The following is a 22562-nucleotide window of genomic DNA, read 5'->3' as shown; positions in this document are numbered from 1 at the left end:
TTGGACAATGAAGGAACAGAGACAAACTACAAAACTGTAGGCTGGTTCTTTTCGAAGTGCCCTGTCTGTAATAACCATCGCATCAAAGCACCTTGGTTATTTGATTCCATTTAGTCAAAACTATCAATCATGTTTCTGTAACATTTGGCATATTTGCTCAAAGCAATAAAGTTTATAAAAAGTGTTGTACAAGTTCATTATCTTATTCAAGAGATTATCAAAAATGATATTCAAATTAAGCAACTCCTTAACTGAGCACAGGAGTCAGTTGTTGCTTGTTCAACATTTGGATCCTTTTTCATTTTTTCTTTCCTTTCATCAACTTCATAGTTCTGATGAAGAACCTCCCTTTCTCTAGGATATTTTCCTCCCTACTATTTTCCGATTCCCCTGTGCCATGAATTTGTACAGCAGAGGTAAACATACCTACATTTACAAATATCATTCTAATTCTAACGGAAAGGAAATGCAGTAGATTAACTCTTAATTGTAACAGGTTTTTTCAGTAACTCAGCATGGCTAAATTCCCTTTCGACCATGGTGTGTATCTCTGTTATTTAAAAGTCATTTATCTCTTTTGTACATACAATATTATTTTGTGCAAAGATTAAAACACTCATGACTGATTGAGAGGGTATGTGATTACATGTACTTTCCAAAAAATCACCAGCGAGAAACTCTGGCTCAGATAATCACAGTTCAAACACCAACTTACCATTGGTCCCAATGGCAATATACTGCCCTCCAGGAGAGGGGCTCATACTTGTGGCCCACTGAGACAAAGGTATCTTTTTAATTGCCTTCAAACAGATACAGAAAAAAAGACATTAACTTATAAAAAGAGTGATGTGACGAACAGTTCAGGTTGAACAATTTCAGCAAACTTGAATCTTGTCTCCGTAGACACTTCAAACCAGATTTTGTACCAATAAAATGTGCTGGAGAAACAATTCCACATTGAAACCAACCATTGAGTTTGTACTGGGAATGGATACTCTGCTCTAATTTGAAGATTAAAGAACACACTGTCCAGGGATGAGAAAGGGTGAAGAAAATTAGGCCTGACAATTTTGAGAGATAAGGCATCACATACATATTGCATTGTGGACTGTAAAGTTGTTGCAGCATGAGGCGCCAGAGAATTATAGCAATTTTTATGATCTGCAGTGAAATCCAAACACATCTAGGCCACTTTGAGTGAATGGAATTACAAGACTTCAGCTGGGCAGAACCATTAGGATTCCCCGCTTACTTTAAAGTACGTGAACCGACGTGTTGCATAAAATTAAGAAAGTGACCTCAGCAATTCAATATTCAATGCAGTTAGAATGTGCAATCCAGGATGAACTCCATACTAACAGAATAGAACCTGCTGGATAATCTATGTACAAAGTGAAGCAAAGGGCAATGCAGTAGCAACGCAGAGGTCAGAAAAACATTCCAAAGAGTGGAATTCAATAATCAAAAGTTCGGAATTTTACCAACAGCAGAAAGTTCTAATCCTTGAGTGTGAAGAATATGTGTTGAAGTTTTTTCTAACCGCTTGGTGCCAATAGTTGGTGCACTAACATATCGCACTGCAAAAGCAAAGCACTGCAGGCTTTTAAAAATATGTTTGAATGAAGACCTGTTATTGACATATACCTGTTTTTTGTACAGACTGTACAGAATGATCTCTGGTTTCACTCCAAATCCCACATACACTACTATCCCACTCTGACTGGGTGAAAAAGCAGCCAGGCTTGGAGGGAGGCTACTTTTGTCACAGAGCTGACAGAAATAAAAAGAAATGTTGAAATTACACAACTGACCATCTGAAACACATTCTTTTCTCTATTGCAACCTTTATTTAGTTAGAAGAAACCCTGGTCTGCCCTTATTTTTGAGTCCAGTGACTCTTCATCAGAACTCAGATACTGTACACTTATGCATAAGTTATGCCCCCGCTTAAGGCCGTGTCATTTAACATCATTTCATATGAACCGAAATAGTAGTGTCACGGGGTGGCAGTGGCTAGCACTGCTACCTCACAGCACCAGGAGCCTGGGTTCGATTCCCGTCTCGGGTGACTGTGTACGCGGAGTTCGCACGTTCTCCCTGTGTATGCGTGGGTTTCCTCCCAGAATCCAAAGATGTGCAGGTCAGGTGAACTGACCTTGCTAAATTGCCCATAGTGTTAGGTGCATTAGTCAAGGGTAAATATAGGGTAGGGGAATGGGTCTAGGTGGGTTACTCTTCAGAGGGTCGGTGTGGACTCGTTGGGCCATAGGGCCTGTTTCCATACTGTAGAGAATCTATATCAATTTAACTTTGCCAGTTTCAGTATAACGTCATTTGCCACGGACTTCTGCTTTTGAGGCCTGCATGTTCATATGATTCTCCCACAACAATCCTCACTTACAGTCCCCTTACTAATGCTCGCCTCCCACCTTGCTCCTCTGGAGCTCACCTCTCGTTCTTTCTTCTGACCTTATGCTTTGGGTTTTATCTCCTGGCTTTGCACTGAACCCAACTGAAGCCCTGGGCTCCAGCTAGTGGCAGAGGTTGGTAAGTGCAGGTTGTCCTGGGACTTCAGGGGATACCTTTAGGAACTGGTTGGAATCAGTCAAACTAAAAGTGCAGTTTGGAATCTTTCTTACTGCATATTCTGTTCCCCTTATATTTAGTGATGGGTGGGGCTGGGTTTTACTTTGCCAGTTATTTATGGTAAAAATGCACAGTGTGAAGTGTACATGATTTGGCATTTCAACGCGTATACTGCTTTTCCCAGGCGAGAAATACCTGAAGGAACCAAGTCTGGCTTTAACAAAGATTTCTAAAGGAAATTATAATTCACTTACAAGTTCCAATTTTCAGAAATACGACTACAACTTTAAGTGAGGATGACTGTAATATCTAACGCTTAAAACAATATTAGGCTGTAAAGATGAGAAAAGTTACAGAATCTGGTGTCACAGATTTGGCAAATATGTGGTGATACTGACAGCATACATTTTACTCAGTTGCTAAAAAGATGGAGGTCAGACTTACCTCTGGTTTAACAGGTGCTGGGAATGTCAACCAATCAATAAGCTCACATTGGTCTTTGTGCCAATCAGTAGCCCAAACACTAACACGTCGATCTGAACTGACAGCCAACCACATTTCACATCCATCGAGTCCAAATTCATCATACTTTAAAAGAAATGCATAACAGTTTAGTGTGCCAAGTTCAGATTCCATACCCTACGCCAAATTTAAATGAAATCATGTGAACAGCAGAAATGCTAAATGCTCAGTAGAACATTGTATCAAGCAACCAAATGTGTATTTGAAGTTAACAAATCTATAGTCAGTTCTGCTATAACGTGCGTTTCTTCAATGCGAATTGGCTATAATGCGATTGAAGAATTTAGACTATTATTTGTAGAACACAAACTTTTGTATTGGTTATAACAAAATTCTGGCCTTATTAGATTAAATGGTGCTATTACACAATTTTCTTCCAAAGCGGGGTTACACGGGAACAGAACTATAGCATTTTATCAGAACTGACTGTATTTAATTTTGTGCCGTAAGCTTATTATTAACCCTAAACTTACTTTTTTCCGTGTACATTCGATGGCAGTAATTGGTGAGCCTTTATGATCACTGATGACACGAACAGTGATTCCTGTCCGAGAACTACTCACAGCCATCAGACCATCCTTACCTCCTGAAATGATAACCTCGCCTGGGGATAAATGTGAAATATCTGTCAGTGTTAATCATACACCCCAGGTCAGGGCTACTGGTAAATTGGTGTTAAAATGATAGCTGATGGGCATTCTGGGAAAAAGCTATGCATTTATGTTGTATACTTATGATCAACTTTCTAATTTATGTAGCATATTTTCTATATTAGTAGCTAGGGGAACATACCATCCATTGAAAACGCGATGGCATTAACTGCTACAGGATGGGGATGAATCTTTAATTCCATCTCAGTCTTCAACACTCCAAAGAAACGTATTGTACCATCACTATATCCTGCCACAATTTGCTGTTTGTCAGCAGATTTCTTCAAGTTAACTGCTGGGCTCCATGCCATACACAAGCAGCTCTGGAACAAGGCAGAGGAAGTTTAAGTGTGAATGCTTTCTCACACAGGATCAGCTTTTCCATCCAGTTTTACCTCTTCACAATATAATGATACATTCTGATGAAACAACTGCCTTACTGAATCCACAATGCTTCACATGTTTGGTTAGCAGATTCAAAAAGTACTGCTCCACTGATTTAAAAAAAAAGGGCTCATCCATTTAAGACAGAGATAAAAATAAATATTTTCCCACAGAGAATCTTAAGTCTTTGGGAAGTTTTTCCTCAAAAAAATGGTGCAAGCAGAGTCATTGAATATTTTAGGGCAGAGGTAACTAGGTTCTTTATAGACAAGGTGGGAATGTGAAGTAACAGATCAATCTTACTGAAATGGTGGAGCAGATTTGAGGGGCCAAGAGGCCTAACCCTTCTCCTATTTCATGTGCTCACATGTAATAAATGATGGATGTGGTTGATTACTTTGTGACATTCCTTGATATTGCTGACAAAAATTTCCATCAATTTTAAAGCAAATTATTCCTTACTCACTGTACATTTCTCTTTTGGTAATATACCTGATTAAGAACATGAAACTGAACAACCAGCTCAGTGGTGTGCATAACCCACACTCTTAAACTGCCATCCTCTGCACATGTAGCAAAATGACTTTCATCAGGGCTAAAAGTCACTTGATTAACCTGAAGAAAAACAAAAATAAAACAATCAAAATGCCCAACAATCTCTTGCTTATTTACACTTAACAGGGCAATATCTAAACCCGAGTGAGAGCCAGATGTTGAAATTTATTTGCATTGCCTTCCAAGTGAGAGACTCTGAAGAGTGATAGCACAATACATACTGTGCATGCATTTGATGCAAACAAGACAAAGCTCTGCAAAGACAAGTATATGGAATTATTTTTCTAAGGAAAACAATCTTTCATTTAAAATAATTTTAGCAACGTTCTTTTACTTAGTGTGTTTATATTTGTTCTATGCCAATGTCCAAATTAGCCAAATGCAAAACTATTGAGGTCAATTTTCTCTACACTTTTATTCACATTTTAATTCTTTTACTGATAAAATAATTCTAACAACTTATCCTTCATCTTCTATTCACCAGCAAATAAGAAGGTGGCTCTAATAGTCAACAAAGTGACTGTCTACCTGCACACACACATGGGTGCTGGGGAAAAAAAATGAGCACTACCACAGTTAGGCGGTAGTGTGGGCGTAATTTTTAAAACATTAAAAAAAAAGGAGTGTCAGATATCCTGTTCACTCTGAGAGCTGGCTCTGAGGGAGCTGGATCAGCATTGGGGCTTTTCACAAAAAAAAGAAAAAATAAGTAAAATTGTGACTGTCCCGTTCTAGCTTCCATTCAATGCAGCTCTGACGAAATGGAGTAGGGTACTCATTAAACTTCTCCATGTTTGAATACTACTAGGCTGTGACTAGTCTCATATTTAAGCAACTTGAAAGCTATCTTACCTTGTTTCTGTGGCCACTGATAAGTCGGATGCTGGTGTTTTCAGCCCAGTTTACATACCATAGAGTTCCTGCTGTGGTCCCCACAATACCCATGTCCATGATATCATCAAAGACTGCACTGACTATTGTACCATCCAGAATCATTTCATGTTCCAGGAGTACTGAATTTGACCTGAAAGGAAAATCAGAACCATTAACATCATTGTGAATTTATCCATTGCAACCACAAATAATGTAGACAAACTATCACATTATGACATTGGAACAGATGCATTTTAGTAGAATTTTGCTCTATATAAACCAGCTTCTGAATGTACAAGAATTACTCTTACTTATTTAATAATTTCAGTAAAAATATAACTTGGATCATGAATGCCGAACAGTGACATGCCCCATTCCAGCATCATCACCTTGCTCTTGTGCCCTCAAGTCTCATCTCCTGCACTGCAGCGACTGCCCACAGCCGGATTTTCTTTGTGTTACTGCCAGTCATCAGGCGATACCTTCGACACTGCACAATCCCTGTAACAGAAGAATTGCACACTGTATAGCACTATATCACCTTCCATTAGCAACTGCACCTTATTGTATTCATACTTACCAATCTCTCCTTCATCTGCATCCCAAGTCATGAAACACCTATTCTGCTGGGTGTCCCATGCGCAGATTTTCCCGGTGTTGGTAGCGGTATAAAGAACTGAATCACTGTTATAGCACAATGCAGTGAGTTCATCAGCACCAACTTCATCTGGGATTGAGACTCTGTGAACCTATGAACAAAATTACCTACAACATTCAGAATTATGAGAACAAATATCAAAATTTTTCTTGCTTGGAGGAACTGATTGGATATGCATCTGATCTGGGAACAGGAAGCTATGTTTCAGATGTAAATCAGTAATGAACCATAATATCAACTAATCAGGGTCCATTCATGATCAGAAGAAGATAGTTATAAAATAGCACATGATGCAAGTCAGATGGTTGCTCCTTGCCTTCACATTACGGACGAAATGTTTCTAACTCAAAAAATAATTGCCTCAATGAGAGAATAATTTCAGTATTAAAACACTGATTACTGGTTATAGCTGAAAAATATTTCTTGCCCTAATAACACTGGTATAGAACAACACCTGATCAATTAATCATCTTGTTCCGCTACACTGCACAGTTATTGAACTAAATAAATCAAACCCAGCACGCAAGAAGCTGATTAAATATTTCTGTCTCTTCCTGAATGGAGATTAAAAATTGATGGGAGTGACAACAGTGGAATTTCACACATGGTGTATTTCATTTTTAAAAGGAAACCCAGGAATTATTCAATTCATATCAGTATGAGATGCCTTTTAATGGTTTACTAAAGTTTAAACTTTCAGGTGGCACACACATGGCCTAATTTTCAGTCTTCTGTTTATATGTTTTATTCACTGCACAAACCTGTTATTTTTTGCATCAATCCTTACTTTCACATTAATTAGCAATACATTAAGAATAAAAGACAACTATATGAGAGCAGTATAGTGCTTTCCAGCATAGGGACTGGATCAGAATTTTTTTAAAAATTGAGACAGGAAAGATCCTAAAAGCAAAGAGGGACAGGAAAAATTAAAGGTGCTAAGAAGAAAACAAGACAGTACAGTATCTTTAGTTTTATTCTTTCATGATTTGGGGTTATCACTGGCTGGACCAGTATTTAATGCCCATCAATAAATTTCCTTGAGGTGGTGGTGGAAAGTTGCCTTCTTGAACCGCTGTAGTCCTTACATTGTGTAGGTATATCTGTAATGCTTTTAGAAATGGGCGGCACGGTGGCACAGTTGCCTCACAGCGCCAGAGACCCGGGTTCAATTCCCACCTCAGGCGACTGTGTGGAGTTTGCACATTCTCCCCGTTCCTCTGGGTGCTCCGGTTTCCTCCCACAATCCAAAAAATGTGCAGGTTAGGCGAATTGGCCATGCTAAATTGCCCGTAGTGTTAGGTGAAGGGGTAAATGTAGGGGAATGGGTCTGGGTGGGTTACGCTTCGGCAGGTCGGTGTGGACTTGTTGGGCTGAAGGGCCTGTTTCCACACTGTAAGTAATCTAATCTAAAAATATAGTTGCAATACATATTACAATGCTGGTCTGCTTAACACATGGCTATTATCTAGAATTTATGAAAGCCAAATATTTAAATGGAAAAAGTGACAAAACCCGTCATTGTGACATCTATTGAATAATGATCAAAGTAAACCAGGTTCAATTGTCAGTCAATGCTGAGATATGAACTCGGTGGGCATCATTCTAAAAAGATCAGTCGTATTCCAAATCAAGTACATTTTCTCAATGGCAGGACAGCGGGATTGGGTCAGATTGGTGCTAACACCATAGGGTTTGATTGCTTTGTTGGGATGGAGTCAGGGACCTGTCTCCTTCGAGTCATGGAGGGGTACAATGCGGAAACAGACCCTTCAGTTCAACTCATCCATGCCGACTAGATATCCTAGGACCGAGCCTGATCTAGTCCCATTTGCCAGTAATCGGCCTATATCTCTCGAAAGACTTCCTATTCACATACCCATCCAGATGCCTTTCAAATGCTGTAATTGTACCAGCCTCCACCACTTCCTCTGCCAGTTCATTCCATACATGCATCCCCTCTGCGTGAAAAAAGTTACCCCTTAGGTCCCTTTTATATTCTTACCCTCTCACCCTAAAACTATGCCCTCTAGTTCTGGAGTCCCCCACCCCAGGGAAAATACTTTGTTTATTTCCCCTATCCACGTCCCTCATGATTTTATAAACCACTACATAAAGTCACCCCTCGGCCTCAGACGCTCCAGGGAAAACAGCCCCAGTCTATTCAATCTCTCCCTATAGCCCAAATCCTCCAACCCTAGCAACATCCTTGCAAATCCTTTCTGAACCCTTTCAAATTTAACAACACCCTTCTGATAGTAGGGAGACCAGAAATACACACGATACTCCAAAAGTGGCCTAACAGCCACAACATGACTTTCCAACTCCTGCACTCAGTGCCCTGACCAATAAAGGAAAGCATACCAAATGCCTTCTTCAATAATCTTATCTACTTGCAACTCCACTTTCGTGGAGCTATGAACCTGCACTCCAAGGTTTCTTTGTTCAGCAACACTCCCTCGGACCTGACCATTAAGTCCTGCTCTGGTTTGCCTTAACTCACAGCAACTCACCTTTATCTGAATTAAACTCCATCTGCCACTCCTCAGCCCATTGGCCCATCTGATCAAGATTGGAGGTAACCTTTTTCACTGTCCACTACACCTCCAATTTTGGTCTCATCTGCAAATTTACAAACTATACCTCCTATGTTTATATTCAAATCATTTATATAAATGACGAAAAGCAGTGGACCCAGTGCCGATCCTTGTGGAACAGCAGCGGTCACAGGGTTCCAGTCTGAAAGGCAACCCTCCACCACCACCCTCTGTCTTCTATCATTGAGCCAGTTCTGTATCCAAATGGACAGCTCTCCCTGTATTCAGTGAGATCTAATCTTGTTAATCAGTCTCCCATGAGGAACCTTGTCGAAAGCCTCACTGAAGTCCATACAGATCATGTCTACCGCTCTGCCCTCATTAATCCTCTTTTTTACTTAAAAAATCTGAATCATGATCATGAGACATGATTTCCTGCGCACAAAGCCATATTGACTATCCCAAATCAGTCCTTGCCTTTCCAAATGCATGTAAATCCTGTCCTGCAAGATTCTCTCCAACAACGTGCCCGAGTTATAGTTCCCTGGCTTTTCCTTACTACCTTTCTTAAATAGTGACACCACATTAGCCAACTCCAGTTTTCCGGCACCTTTCCTGTGGATGATACAAATATCTCAACAAAGGGCCCAGCAATCACTTCCCTAGGTTCCCAGTGTTCTAGGATACAGATGATCATATGGACATCACCATCTACTTCCCCACATTCTATATCTTCCATGTCCTTCTCCACAGTAAACACTGATGTAAAATACTTGTTAAATATTTCCCCCATCTCCTGCAGTTCCACACATAGGCTGCCTTGCTGATCCTTGCGGGGCTCTATTCTCCTTTTGGCCTCCTGATTTCCTACTTACGTATACTCCTACTGCCTTTATACTCTCAGGATTCACGCAATCTCTGCTGTCTATACCTGACATAAGCTTCCTTCTTTTTCTTAACCAAAACCTCAATTTCTCTAGTCATCCAGCATTCCCAACACCTACCAGCCTTGCCTTTCACCCAAACAGGAATACACTGTCTCTAGACCTTTGTTATTTCATTTCTGAAGGTTTCCCATTTTCCAGCTGTTTTACCTGCGAATATCTGCCCCCAATCAGCTTTTGAAAGTTCTTGCCTAAGACCGTCAAAATTGGCCTTCCTCCAATTTAGAACTTCATCTTTTAGATCTGGTCTATCCTTTTCCATCACTTACACCTCAGTCACCTGCCCTTATTATTTCCCAATAGCAGGTCAAGTTTTGCACCTTCTCCATGAGGTACATCCACATACTGAATCAGAAAATGTTCTTATAGACACTTAAATTCCTCTCTGTCTAAACCCTAACACAATGACAGTCCCAGTCCATGTTTGGAAAATTAAATCCCCTACCACAACTATCCTATTATTCTTACAGATAACAGATATCCTTACAAATTGGTTTCTTAATTTCCTGCAGACTATTGGTGGGTCTATAATACAATTCCTATAAGGTGATCATCCCTTCCTTATTTCTCAGTTCCACGCAAATAACTTCTTGGATGCATTTCCAGATGTATCCTCCCTAAGTACAGTCATAATACTATCCCTCCTCTCTTGCCCCCTCTTTCTATCCTTCCTATCGCATTTGTCTTCTGGAATATTAAGCTGCCAGTCCTGTCCATCCCTGAGCCATGCCTCTGCATTTGCTATGATATCCCAGTCACATGTTCCTAACCATGCCCTGAGTTCATCTGCCTTGACTTACCCTAGGTGGAGGTTGTGACACTGAGGGCTGGAGTTGTCTTTGGGCAGGCAATTCAAGAAACAGTAGTTGCCAGGCAAAGAAATGGACAGCCTGCTCCTCCACTAAACCTTAGTTGGGAGGTCACATTGCAGCTGCTGCAGGACATTGGTTTGGCCATAATACCATAAGACTTGGGGCAAAAATTAGGCTATATGGCCCATCGAGTCTGCTTTGTCATTCAGTCATGGTTAATAACTTTGTCAACCCAATTGTCCTGCTTTCCCTCTGTAACACTTGATCTCCTTTAAAATCAAGAATCTGTCTGTCTTAAATATACTCAATGACCTGGCCATACACAGCCTTCTGTGGCAATGAATTCCATAGATTCACCACTCTGTGGCTGAAGTAGTTTCTCCTTATCACTATTCTAAAAGACCTTCCATTTACTCTAAGACTATGCCCTCGGGTCCTAGTCTCTACTATCAATGGAAACATCTTCCCAACATCCACTCTGTCCAGGCCATTCAGTATTCTGTAAGTTTCAAGTAGACCCCCCTTTATCCTTTTAAACTCTATACAGTATAAACACAAATGATCCTCATATGTTAAGCTGCTCATTTCTGGGACCATTCGCGTGAATCTCCTCTGAACACGTTCCAGGGCCAGTATGTCCTTCCTGAGATACGGGTAACATTTGGAGTATTGCATGAAAATCTAGTCTCTCTTATATAGGGAGAAATTTGTGAAACTTGAAAGGTTTTAGAAAAGATTTATAAGGATGCTGCCAGGGTTGGAGGGTTTGAGCTAATAGGAAGAGGCTGACTAGGCTGGAGCTGTTTTCCATGGAATGTCAGAGGCTGAGGGGTGAGAGATTTATAAAAACTCATGAGGGGGACAAATAGGGTAAATAGGCAAGGTCATTTCCCCAGAATGGGCGTCCAAAACTAGGCATATATTTAAGGTCAGAGGGGAAAGATATAAAATGGACCTAAGGGGCAACTTTTTCACACAAAGAGAGATGAGTGTATGGAATGAGCTGCCAGAGGAAGTGGTGGAGGCTGGTAGAATTACAACATTTAAAAGGTATTTGGATGGGTATATGAATAGAAACAGTTTTGAGGGATATGGCCCAAATGCTGGTAAATGGGACTAGATTTACATAGGATATCTGGTTGGCATGAACAAGTTGGACTGAAGAGTCTGTTTCCATGCTGTATATCTCTTTGACTCAATGACTTTACTATAAAATGAGATTAGGTAAGGGCTGGCCAATTACTGCATTCTGATGCTTGCTGTTTATCTTGACAAATGAAGGATTTTTTTTAATAACAAGAGAGATGTTAGCCATAAACTATACTTAAAGGCAATGCCTTTAGCAGAAAAAGAAGGGACAAGGGTGAGAATGGTAGATTCCCAGAACACACAAGACCAGAGATCACCAATAGATGCAATATTTTAGGTCATGAACAATGAGACAGGCAGAGATATTATTTAGCAAGTTAGTCACCACATGCTGCTCTTTCACATGAAACATAATTGTAAAGCTGCATCAAATCTTGAAAGTTAATGTCATGCTAGTCAACTGTATCTTTGTGAAATGCACAGAATGAACAAAATACACAAAGGACAAACCCAGTCGTAAACACCTTTTTATTAAAAAAAAAATCAATAAATACATTCTATTGCTAAAACTGACCTTGAGTTGTACCTCATCACCAGTCTGCTCCACTAGCCAGAAATGCACTCCTCCGACACCAACACAGGCAAATTCATTAACAGCGGTTGGGTCAAATGCTAAATCATGGACAGGATTTGAGACTCTTGTTGTTGCTAACAACTCATAATTCCTTGTATCCCATAGAGCAATTGTGAGATCCCTGTAATCTCCTGGAAAAGATTGGAACAATCAACATTAGAAACCTTTGGGAACATGTTACAACACGTACACCTAATTTAAATTTTGAAGAATACAGTACCATTTCTATACCTAAAATAAGTTAAGACTTTTGGGTTGACTGTGGAACAAAGACAAATATGTTACAAATTATAAAACCTACAGTGAAATGGTTACACTGCAATATTGTTATTACAAAGATCCATTATATAATCACTTGGTTTATAGGTCTGTCATTATGCAAGGCCACTCAGGGTGATATCAAGTGGCAAACTGCAGACAGTACCATACCACTCAAAGCTTGGCACTGCAAATAATGCTTTGAATGTTTGTTCATGCTTGAATTTTTTTTTTTTAAACATCTGATGTCTCACCTCATTTGATATAATTTTGTTTTAATTCTCAGCCAATTTAAATGTGAATTCACCTGATACATGTTAATCACCTGATACATGTTAATCACCTGATACATGTTAATCACCTGATACAGTGAGAGGGTGGATTTTAATCTTGAAGTCTTATAAAACAATTGCAAACCATCCAATGTCTAGTTTCATTAGTAGTAGGATGCAAAGCAGCTGGTAATTTATTTAAAACAAGATGATGTCTCTCATATTTAACCCCCATTTCAAAGGTACACCAGATTGCCTGTATTTCCTGAGGTCCAACAAATCCAGCAGCTATGAGGCAGCAAGTAGTGCAGGATCCCCAGATGAGGATCTTTGCAGTTGCGTGTCAGATCCAGCATATCTGACCATCAAAACCCCCACCATAATGCAGCCCATCCCTAGCCCTTGATCTCCTCCAAAGGCACGCAACACCCCAGAACTTTCCACAGCTCTGTTCTCCAAACTTTCAGACACTCAATCATCCCCTTCCCCATCCAACCAGTCAATATCTTGAATCCCTGTCCCCCTCCTCAACTCTCACAGGATCAGGGATCAAAACCAAATTCAGCCCACAACCTCTTCTTCCGTGTCCCATATTTGACTGGAAGTCACGTCACTCAATTAGCCTGGTTTTGGGTGGTTCAAACTTCACAGCATGTGGAGCAACCCCTGCTTCTTGGCTTACTCTGACATCCCTAATCTCTTCATGGCTGTGCAAAAATTCAAAATTTTCTATTCACTTTTTCCCCACTCTTTCTACCTGGCTCAACTTTAAAACTTCCAGCATCTGCAGAATTTTGCTTTTGGATGTTTCCATTAGCAATGGAAACAATTTGCATTGGATTCATTTCGAAGAAGTAACAAAATTAGTCAAGACTGATACCAAAAGCATAACCAGACTTTGTTTTTGCAACGTAAGTGCTTTTCTTTTGGTAAATAAACTTGATGAGTGAGGGTATGTTGTTGATAAGCATTGTTTTTCATAATGGATTTATTTCTCTTTTTTTGACAAGAGATGACGCTCAAAATTCCAACAGTCAGGAGGACAACCAGGGCACAGATGAAAAAGATGCTGGAAATCTGAAAGAAAAACAGAAATCGCTGGAGAAAATCAGCAGATGTGGCAGCATCTGTGGAGAATGCAGAGTTTCTCTAGCAATTTGTTTTTTTCCTTTGTTAATGATACTGGTGGAAGACAATCCCTTTGTCTACCTAAAGATGAACTGGGATCATGCTCTTAGCATTAATTTGAGGGAAACATTAATCATCTAGCCAACTGAACTAATGAGCCCCCTATAAGGTACAAGAAATGTTAATTTCAGCATAGCCAATTTACTAGAACTGCATTGGCTCAGCTTGATTTTTCATTTTCAAACAAGAACAGCTGAATAAAATTAACTGTTGCACAAAGTTTACAAGGATACTTGGAACAATACTGATCTCATTATTTTCAAAAATCAGCTATTTCCATTGTAGCAAATTGCTGTTTCAAAATAATATTATCTATTTATATATAACACCTCTGCAACTGGAGCATGGGATGAGAGATATCTTTCCCACAGAACCATTAAGCTGATTGCTGACTAAATGAGAAAAAATTAAGAGGAGAAATGGTAACAGTAATCTCAAACATCAATGCTTTGATGGTTTCAAATCAACTCAATTTTCATTGAGGTTAAAAAAATAAAAGTGACTGTCCAAGAACAATAAAAATCCAGAAGTACTTTGTCTTGATCTGGCCAATAAGAACATGGCCAAAGTTTAGTGCTTATTTTTCCAACAATGCAGCTGTTCTAATTAATGCAGAATCTTTGTCCTAATACTTCTGTGGCACAACTTGTTGGATCATTAATAAGCTGTACCTTTAACAAATACATTTCTAATATATACTTTGTTGAGCACGCAAATTCAGTAGGTTTAAAACTTGTCCTTTTTTTTAAAAACGTTCAAACACTCTGCTAAAGGTGGAAGGTGATGGTTCATAAAATGATCCAAAAATCTGCTGAAGTGTGTTGTCATTATTGTAGTCACTATTAATATTTTTTAAAAAATTCACTCATGGTACATGGCCATTGCTGGATGTGTCAGCATTTATTGTCCATCCCTACTAAATACAGCTATACATGAACAAACCTATCCCAAGTGCAAAGCAGTGCATCTGAACCTACCAGCAGACAAGAAGAGCCGGTCGTCTCTGGAGTAAGCCATGGCTTGTACCTCTGTCGTGTGCTGACACAGAACTATCTTACAGGAGCCACCCACCACATTCCAAATGAAGATAGAACAGCTAGTCTTATTCTGATTTCCTGAGGCTGAGGCAAGCTCCTTCCAGACAGAACAAACAGCAAAAATAAGATAATCAAATTTTTAAGGAATGAAATCACTAATTAAAACAAATCCTCAAACACAATAACTTCACTAAGACTCTACTCCAAGAAACATTTTGTTCAACTACAAACTGAAGAAGTGTGTACAAAACATGAACATTTCTGAAAAAAAAATCGCTCTTTGTTTTTGTGAGGGGCAAATGGAAAGACAGATCGTATTATCTTAGCCTGTTGCTCTTCCACCTAATACCAAGACAAAGAGAAAGAGTATGGTTTAAGGCATACTTAATGGCCTGCTTAAATTCTGCAACTTGAACTTGTAAAATGTAAATTTTCAAAGGGTCACAAACCTTCCATCCATGTCATTTGATTAAATTTATAGGTGCACCAGCCCCTATTAGGATTGATCACCCACAACAAATGGCAAATATATTTCTTGTGCGTGTAGGTAAATGTATGGCAGGTAAGTATTAAGGAAGTAATTAAGGCAAATGGAATATTGCCATTCATTGCTAGATGGATGGAGTTTAAAAATAAGGAGGTTATGCTGCAGCTGTAGAAGGTACTGATGAGGCCACACTTGGAGTACTGTGTACAGTTTTGGTCTCCTTACTTGAGAAAGGATGTACTGGCACTGGAAGGGGTGCAGAGGAGGTTCACTAAGTTGACTCTGGATTTGATAGGGTTGACCTATGAGCAGACATTGAATAGACTGGGACTATTATCATTCAAATTTAGAAGAATGAGGTGGCGATCTTATTTTAGAAATATATAAAATTAAGCAGGGAATAGTTAAAATAGAAGCAGGGAGGTTGTTTCCACTATGGGTGAAACTAGAACTAGCGGGCATAATCTCAAAATAAGGGGCAGCAAATTTAGGACTGAGTTGAGGAGGAACGTCTTCACCCAAAGGGTTGCAAATCTATGGAATTCCCTGCCCAGTGAAGCAGTTGAATGGTTTTAAGGCAGAGATACGTAGATTTTTGAACAATAAAGGAATTAAGGGTTAGGGTTAGCAGGCGAGCAAGTGGAACTGAATCCACAAAAAGATCAGCCCTTATATTAATGAATGGTGGAATAGGCTCCACGGGCCAGATGACCTACCCCTGCTCCTACTTTTAAATATTCTTAAGTATTATGTCAATTAAGGAGAGGTTATCCACTTTAGTTACAGAAACAAGAAGGCAGATTATCTGAACTGTGATAGATGGGGAAGGAAGGAGTTGCAACAAACCTGGGTGTCCTTCTACATGATTCAGTGAAAGTAAAGCAGGCAGGTATAGGAGGCAGAAGACAACAAATGGTAATGTTGGCCTTCATAGTGAGAGGATTTGACCACAGGAACAGAGATGTGTTACCAGAATTGCACAGGGCCTTGGTGAGGCCACACCTGGAGTACTGCATGCAGTTATGGCCTCCTTATCTGAAGAAGGATGTTTGACTATGGAGCGTGTGCAAACTGCACGCAGTACTCCAGGTGTGGCCTCACCAGCAGGACTGATAGATCAAGCATCACTAGATCGGTTATGACTATACTCACTGGAGTTAAGGAGAATAGTTGGAGGGCGGGGTAGGTCTTTTACAATTGCGATGAGAGACATTTCTTCACCTGGAGAGTGATAAGCCTGTGGAAGTCTCTGCCACACAAAGGAATTGAGGCCAAAACACAACATTTTCGAGGAGGAGATAACTATAGTTCTCAGGGACAAAGAGATCAAAGAGTATGGGGCGAAAGCAATAACAGGATACTAAGTAGGATGATCAGCCATGATTACATTAATTGTGCAGTAGGCATGAAGGGCTAAATAGCCTACTCCTGCATCTTTTCTCTATGCTTTTATATTTTCTTCAAATCAAAGATTATTAATTGACAATATTATACTTATTGATGACTGTAAGTTACATAGGAATCGAAGCAGGAATAAGCCATTTAGCCCATCAAACCTGCTCGGTCATTCATTAAGATCATGGCTTATCTATTCATCGTTTCAGCTCCTCCTACCTGCATTATCCCCATAACCCTTAATTCCCCAACCATGCAAAAACCCATCCGACTGTGTTTTGAATATATTTAATGAAGTTGCTTCTACTGCTTCCTCGAGTAGAGAATTCCATAGATTCACTACTCTCTGGGAAAAGCAGTTCCTCCTCATCTCTGTCCTAAATCTACTCCTGTAAATCACTGAATTAATTTTAACACAGAGTAACACACTATCTTTTTCTTTCCTACTCTGACAAATTTATCAGCGTGGAGAGATTTTTACATACGATATAGATTAGTAGATTAAAAAGCCTAAAAAAAAAAGTCACTTACTGATGATTGAGGAAGCACTACCTGCAACCCATGTTGAAGACATTTTCATCATCAGTAGATTAGTGACCAAATGCAGCACTATTAATTTATGTATGTTAAAGTATCCCAGTGGGTGACAAGATTAAATTTCCACTAATTCTACCCCAAGTGTAGAGGTACCACAATTCTACCTGTGCATCATGGCTAACTGCAAGTGTAGAGATCTCCTCCAAGTGACCAGTTAAGTGTTTCTGAGATCCAGAATGCAAGTCCTCAATCACCACCAAACAGCCACAAGAATATGCAAATAGCGCTGGGAGAAAGAGACAGAAGGATTAACCAAAAATAATGGCACAAACATTGTCCAAACTTTTGATCAGAACTACAAGGTCACTAATAAACAGAATCCAACAAATTGATTAATCAGACGTAGGTAACAACTTGCTGTAGAATAGCTGTGTTTCAGAGGGATTTTTTTTAAGGTTTGGTATACAAGTTGAATATATGAAATTGACTTTAAATTGTGAATCAACCAAAATGTACAAGAATAATTTTACCTGAGGCTATTCAACCTGAATATTGAATTACAATCTAACCCTTTTCACTAATTTGCTGAGGGATGAGCTCCATTATCCTTATTTCACAACCTTAAATCAATCTGTGTAGGTGCTCTTTCCAACTGACACCATTGGAAAAAGGACAAGTACTGGAGCCCTGGTTATTTCTTTCTCCATTGTGTTGTGATATTCTTGTTGTCAAAACTTTGGAATCAGCTAATTTAGTATAAAACAGGGATTAAACCTCAATCTTGGTCTGAACAGCTCAATAATAAATGAATTTATCAGAACTAAAATGCAATTTAGATCCAATTATGATTCAATAAAATATCACAGAAAGCTTATTTGAGGTATATTTGAAATAGTGCAAAAAGGCACACTTGCATTTCTCAGAGTTAAACACCTACAGAGTCAAAGAAACGTTTAATACATGGTCTCAATGACAGTCACTGTACATGTTAAGCAAACACTTAAAAAGTGAGAAATCATTCATACCATACCTAATTACACTAAGTATGTGCTTACTATCCACCACTGTTGATGAACAAGGTGAAAAGAATAGGAAAGTTATTGTGGGTACAAGTGACGGTTTTAATTTAGCATGCATCTCAAGGTAAGTAAAGCATTCATAAACATAACATTATATTTGCTGCATGTGTGCATGTTAACTAGATCATACATATTTCCCATTCTGGTTACCCAAATTGGAGTCCAAACAAAGTTCTCTTTTCTATCGAATCATAGCTTCCCAGTTGGGGCCATGTCCTAACAATTACCTGTATCAGGATTCCAGACCATATTTCCTCTTCCATTTCCATTGTATCCAATTACTACTTTCAGCTTCAGATCCTCTTTCCCATCAGAAAGGACTGCAACCTGGGAAGCAAAGTTACAATGAGAGTTGAGAATACTATATTACTATAATATGCATAAAGAGTAAAGTGAATATGGAGTAATTTGAAGGTGTGCAGGTTGAATCAGCACATAAACCAGTATAGAATTCAGAACATGAAATCTACATAAGTTTTCACCGCTGTTATGCATCATATTCCTTGCTCTCCAAGCATTTATTCAATTTCCTTTTGAAGGTTGCTTTTGAATCTGTACCTACTACCCTATTAGGTTCTGCATTCATATCTTTAACATGGGGAAAAAAAAGTTGACTTCTGCGAAAGAGGTATCCATAACAACAATCAAAAACACCTTTCCTTTGGGAATCACCATCAAAATATTTCAAGGTTTTGAACGCCGCTCACAGATTTTGGTAGAGACCACAATGTACACTAAAAGCAGCATGAACCCTGGAAACACCAGCACAGAAACATCTTCAATCTGAAATAACACTATCATCACAACTCCATTTTCTGTCATTTAACCAGTTTGTATTTATGCTGATCCTGCTCTCTTTAATCCTATTTGCTGTAAAACACTGCAAATCTCCTCGTAACCCTTGCTACTCTAAGGAGAGCAACTCAAGTTTAACTTATCCATGTAATTTTAGTTCCTCACACTTGGAATCATTCTCAAATTCCTTCTGTACCTCCTCCAAAGCTTTCATTAACTTCTTAAAGTGAAATGCCAGAAATACAAAGAACTTCAAAGAAAGCCAAAACTAGTGTTTTATACAGATTTAGCATAATTTTATGGCTTTTGTAATATATAAGACTATTTTATACTGCTCAAGATCCCATGCACTCGGGATTTTTTTGGATAATCTGTCCTGTCACTTTCAGAAATGTGTGCACAAATGCACATATATCTCTGCTCTTGCACTGTCTTTGAAATTGATTCATTTAGGTTGCACTGTCACTCCTTAACCTTCCTATCTAAATGCATCACTTCACACTTTGATTGTCATCTGTAATGTGTTTACCCATTCCACAGTCCTCTCTATGTCTTACGTGAAGTCCAGTACTATTATCCTCACTGTTTGCAGCCCAAGTTTTGTTTCATCTGCTAATTTCAACATTGTACTCTCTACCAAATTCAAGGCATCAGTGTACACTAAAAGCGGAATGAACCCTGCAAACACCAACATAGAACCATTTTCAGCCTGAAGTAACAGCATCACTAAAGCCAGTTTGTATCCATGCTTATCATGCTCTCTTTAATCTTATTTACTGTCAAACACGGCTAAGTCAAAAAATTTGAACATCCATTTGGCACTAAAGTTATTGAACAGATACTTTTCTACTCTAAACCCCTTATCAAAAAAATCAAATAAAAAATAAAAATATAAGTGTGATAACCTGGTGGGAATAACAAATATGACATTACAGCAAAGGGATGGGGTGGCCCCAATCCCAGTTCCTTTTTAGGGAGTAGAGGAAAAGTATAAGAAGCAAGTACTTTGCTCGTGACTGCAGGAAGTTTACACAGTTGGTTCCAACCTGAAACTAGATCAACATTCCCAGTTTAGTGTGGAGAATTAAAATAACAGCAGATCCTTTACTTAGCCTGAAGTGTCTTCTGTAACTTAGCAGTGGGAATGTTGCTCTTACCTTGAGCTTCAAACAATTTAAAATCAAATGTGCCTGTCTTTTTTGATGACATACCTTAGACATAAAAACACCATGTTACAATCTTGATAATCTACAGTAATATGAAGGGTTAAGGCTTCAAGGGTGAAGAGAAAGAAAATGGCTTCCATTTGACATGGCTTTTGGTGGACAATGGTGAGGAACTCAACTGTTATAGATTAGGATAGACCATCAAAACTTCTTAAGTTTGCAGATCATAACTTTGCAATTTGTTTCAGTAAGTGTACAGCAAAAATTACCCAGAGTGAGGTAGCTAGGTTTTAAAACAGACAAAAATTTATTCACAAAATGAAATACAAAGAACAGAATAAAGAACCCCAATAGAACTCAGTCTATCCAAACTAGACTTAATTATGCTGGTCCGAATATACACAACAATCCCAATAAGCAAACCCCCTTAAAAAAAAAGTTAAAAATGGAACAAGTGCTTAAAGATTGAGGTTAGAAGGACAGAAGGAGAGAGAGAGTTTAGCAACCTGCTTCCACACAGCTCACTGTTGAACTGCTAATTAGTTCTAGACTGAACTGCTCAGCTAGCCACTCCCCTTTCATTATATAAGTCACTTCTAAAACATGGCAACTTTGGCCTGAAGTCTCATCCATTTACATATAAACAAAGGCCTCTCAAAATCCCTTATCATCTCTGTACGAAACTAGTCACCTCGGAGCTGGGAGGGATTAATGAACCCTCTGAAAAAAAAAATCAAGGACATGGTATCCTTGAGTTAGGAACAGATTCTAGGAAAAAAAGGGACCAACTCTGTGACACAACCAACTTTCTACTACAGATGCTCAGGCAACTTCAAACAAGTCATCATAAGATTTTTTTTGTCTGGAAGAGAACATTCTCAGGCAGCGTCAAGTCTGGTTTACCAGGAAGATGGGCATGGCTGTCAATGACGACAACACTTATTTCTAGGTTATGCGCACTTGGATTGAACTGGATGCAAAGTGAAAATGTCATCAAAGTCACAAGTGGCCCAGTAAATTGATTGAGCCTTCCTGTAGCTTTGCAAAATATATATAAAGATATACAAAATAATGACAGTAATTGTACCTGAGATACAGATGCGGCTTTGAATTGAGCAGCAAAATGCTTGTATGAATCTGGACGTTTATTGTTGTGTGGGAAATCTCCGTCTCCGAACCAAGATGCTATGAAAAAGGAACATGTTAAAATCTTATTGCAATCAAGTAACACATGCATGCATTTTTTTTTTTATCAATAGCAATTGACAGAGCTTTGGTTAAAAGTATTATCGTGACAGATATACTTGCTCATATAAACAGAGGATGTTCTAAATATGAATTACAGTTTCACAGAAGTATTCATGTTATCAATGTTAAACATAGATAAATGTGACTGTTTTAAATGATCATAACCCATTCTAAAGTAGTGTCACACACAGCTCACAAAAAATAAGAAACCAAAACGCATTTTTGTTATTATGAAGGGCAGAACAAGGTGTTTTTGATCCTCAACTGGAAATATCTATTAAGGGATTATGGAAAATAAGGTGGATTGAGCTTCTTCAACATTGAGCAAGGTTATCAACACAATATATAAAACTATTACGATCAGTTACATAACAAGTATAAAGAATGAACAACACAAAAAACCCTCTCATGATATGGGCTCTCAACCTTCCCGTGATATTTTAGGCAATTATTAGTAATATGGAGTTGGTCACTTACAGTACCATCTTTCACTGCATGCTTGATTTCAAATTTAAAACCCATGCTCTCTAGCAGTGCTAGAATTACTAATGGCATGCAGAGCACTGAGGGCTGAGCTACCTGGTTCATCCAGCTCTTTCTGGTATTCCTGAAGGGAAACAGGCTTCATGGAAGTTGTCACATTCTCGCCAGAACGCATGTTTTCATGGACTTGCAGTATTGAGTCTCCAATTCTTCCAACAGTGATCGAGTCATCATTTTGATTGATGTTATCTTTACTCTCCACATCAGACAAAAACACTTGGAAGAAAAGTCCCACACAATCTGTTAGTACAGTATAGGTTCACAATCCTTTATACGAAATCCTTGGGGCCAGTAGTTTCTCGGAATTCAGATT

General features: G+C 38.9%; 1 protein-coding gene across 4 annotated transcripts in view; it reads right to left on the bottom strand.

Moving 5' to 3' along the window:
• wdr90 (WD repeat domain 90) overlaps positions 1-22562 on the bottom strand; it is a 73627-nt gene that overhangs the window by 2184 nt on the left and 48881 nt on the right. For 3 of the 4 annotated variants that reach the window (XM_043712081.1, XM_043712082.1, XM_043712080.1), the window contains exons 28-42: positions 22286-22465; positions 21546-21643; positions 18725-18824; positions 17583-17704; positions 14940-15096; positions 12185-12375; positions 6151-6319; positions 5960-6071; positions 5550-5721; positions 4635-4757; positions 3901-4081; positions 3582-3712; positions 3031-3174; positions 1645-1770; positions 716-800 (exon numbers count right to left, since the gene is read on the bottom strand). In XM_043712081.1, the coding sequence (XP_043568016.1) occupies positions 716-800; positions 1645-1770; positions 3031-3174; positions 3582-3712; positions 3901-4081; positions 4635-4757; positions 5550-5721; positions 5960-6071; positions 6151-6319; positions 12185-12375; positions 14940-15096; positions 17583-17704; positions 18725-18824; positions 21546-21643; positions 22286-22465 (2091 nt within the window). The other variant, XM_043712083.1, reaches the window with a different exon arrangement.

Source organism: Chiloscyllium plagiosum, chromosome 21 (genome assembly GCF_004010195.1).
Source record: "Chiloscyllium plagiosum isolate BGI_BamShark_2017 chromosome 21, ASM401019v2, whole genome shotgun sequence".
In the NCBI taxonomy this organism is placed as follows: Eukaryota; Metazoa; Chordata; class Chondrichthyes; order Orectolobiformes; family Hemiscylliidae; genus Chiloscyllium; species Chiloscyllium plagiosum.
Note: the sequence above shows the minus strand (reverse complement) of the source record. Positions and strands in the feature narration are given on the sequence as shown.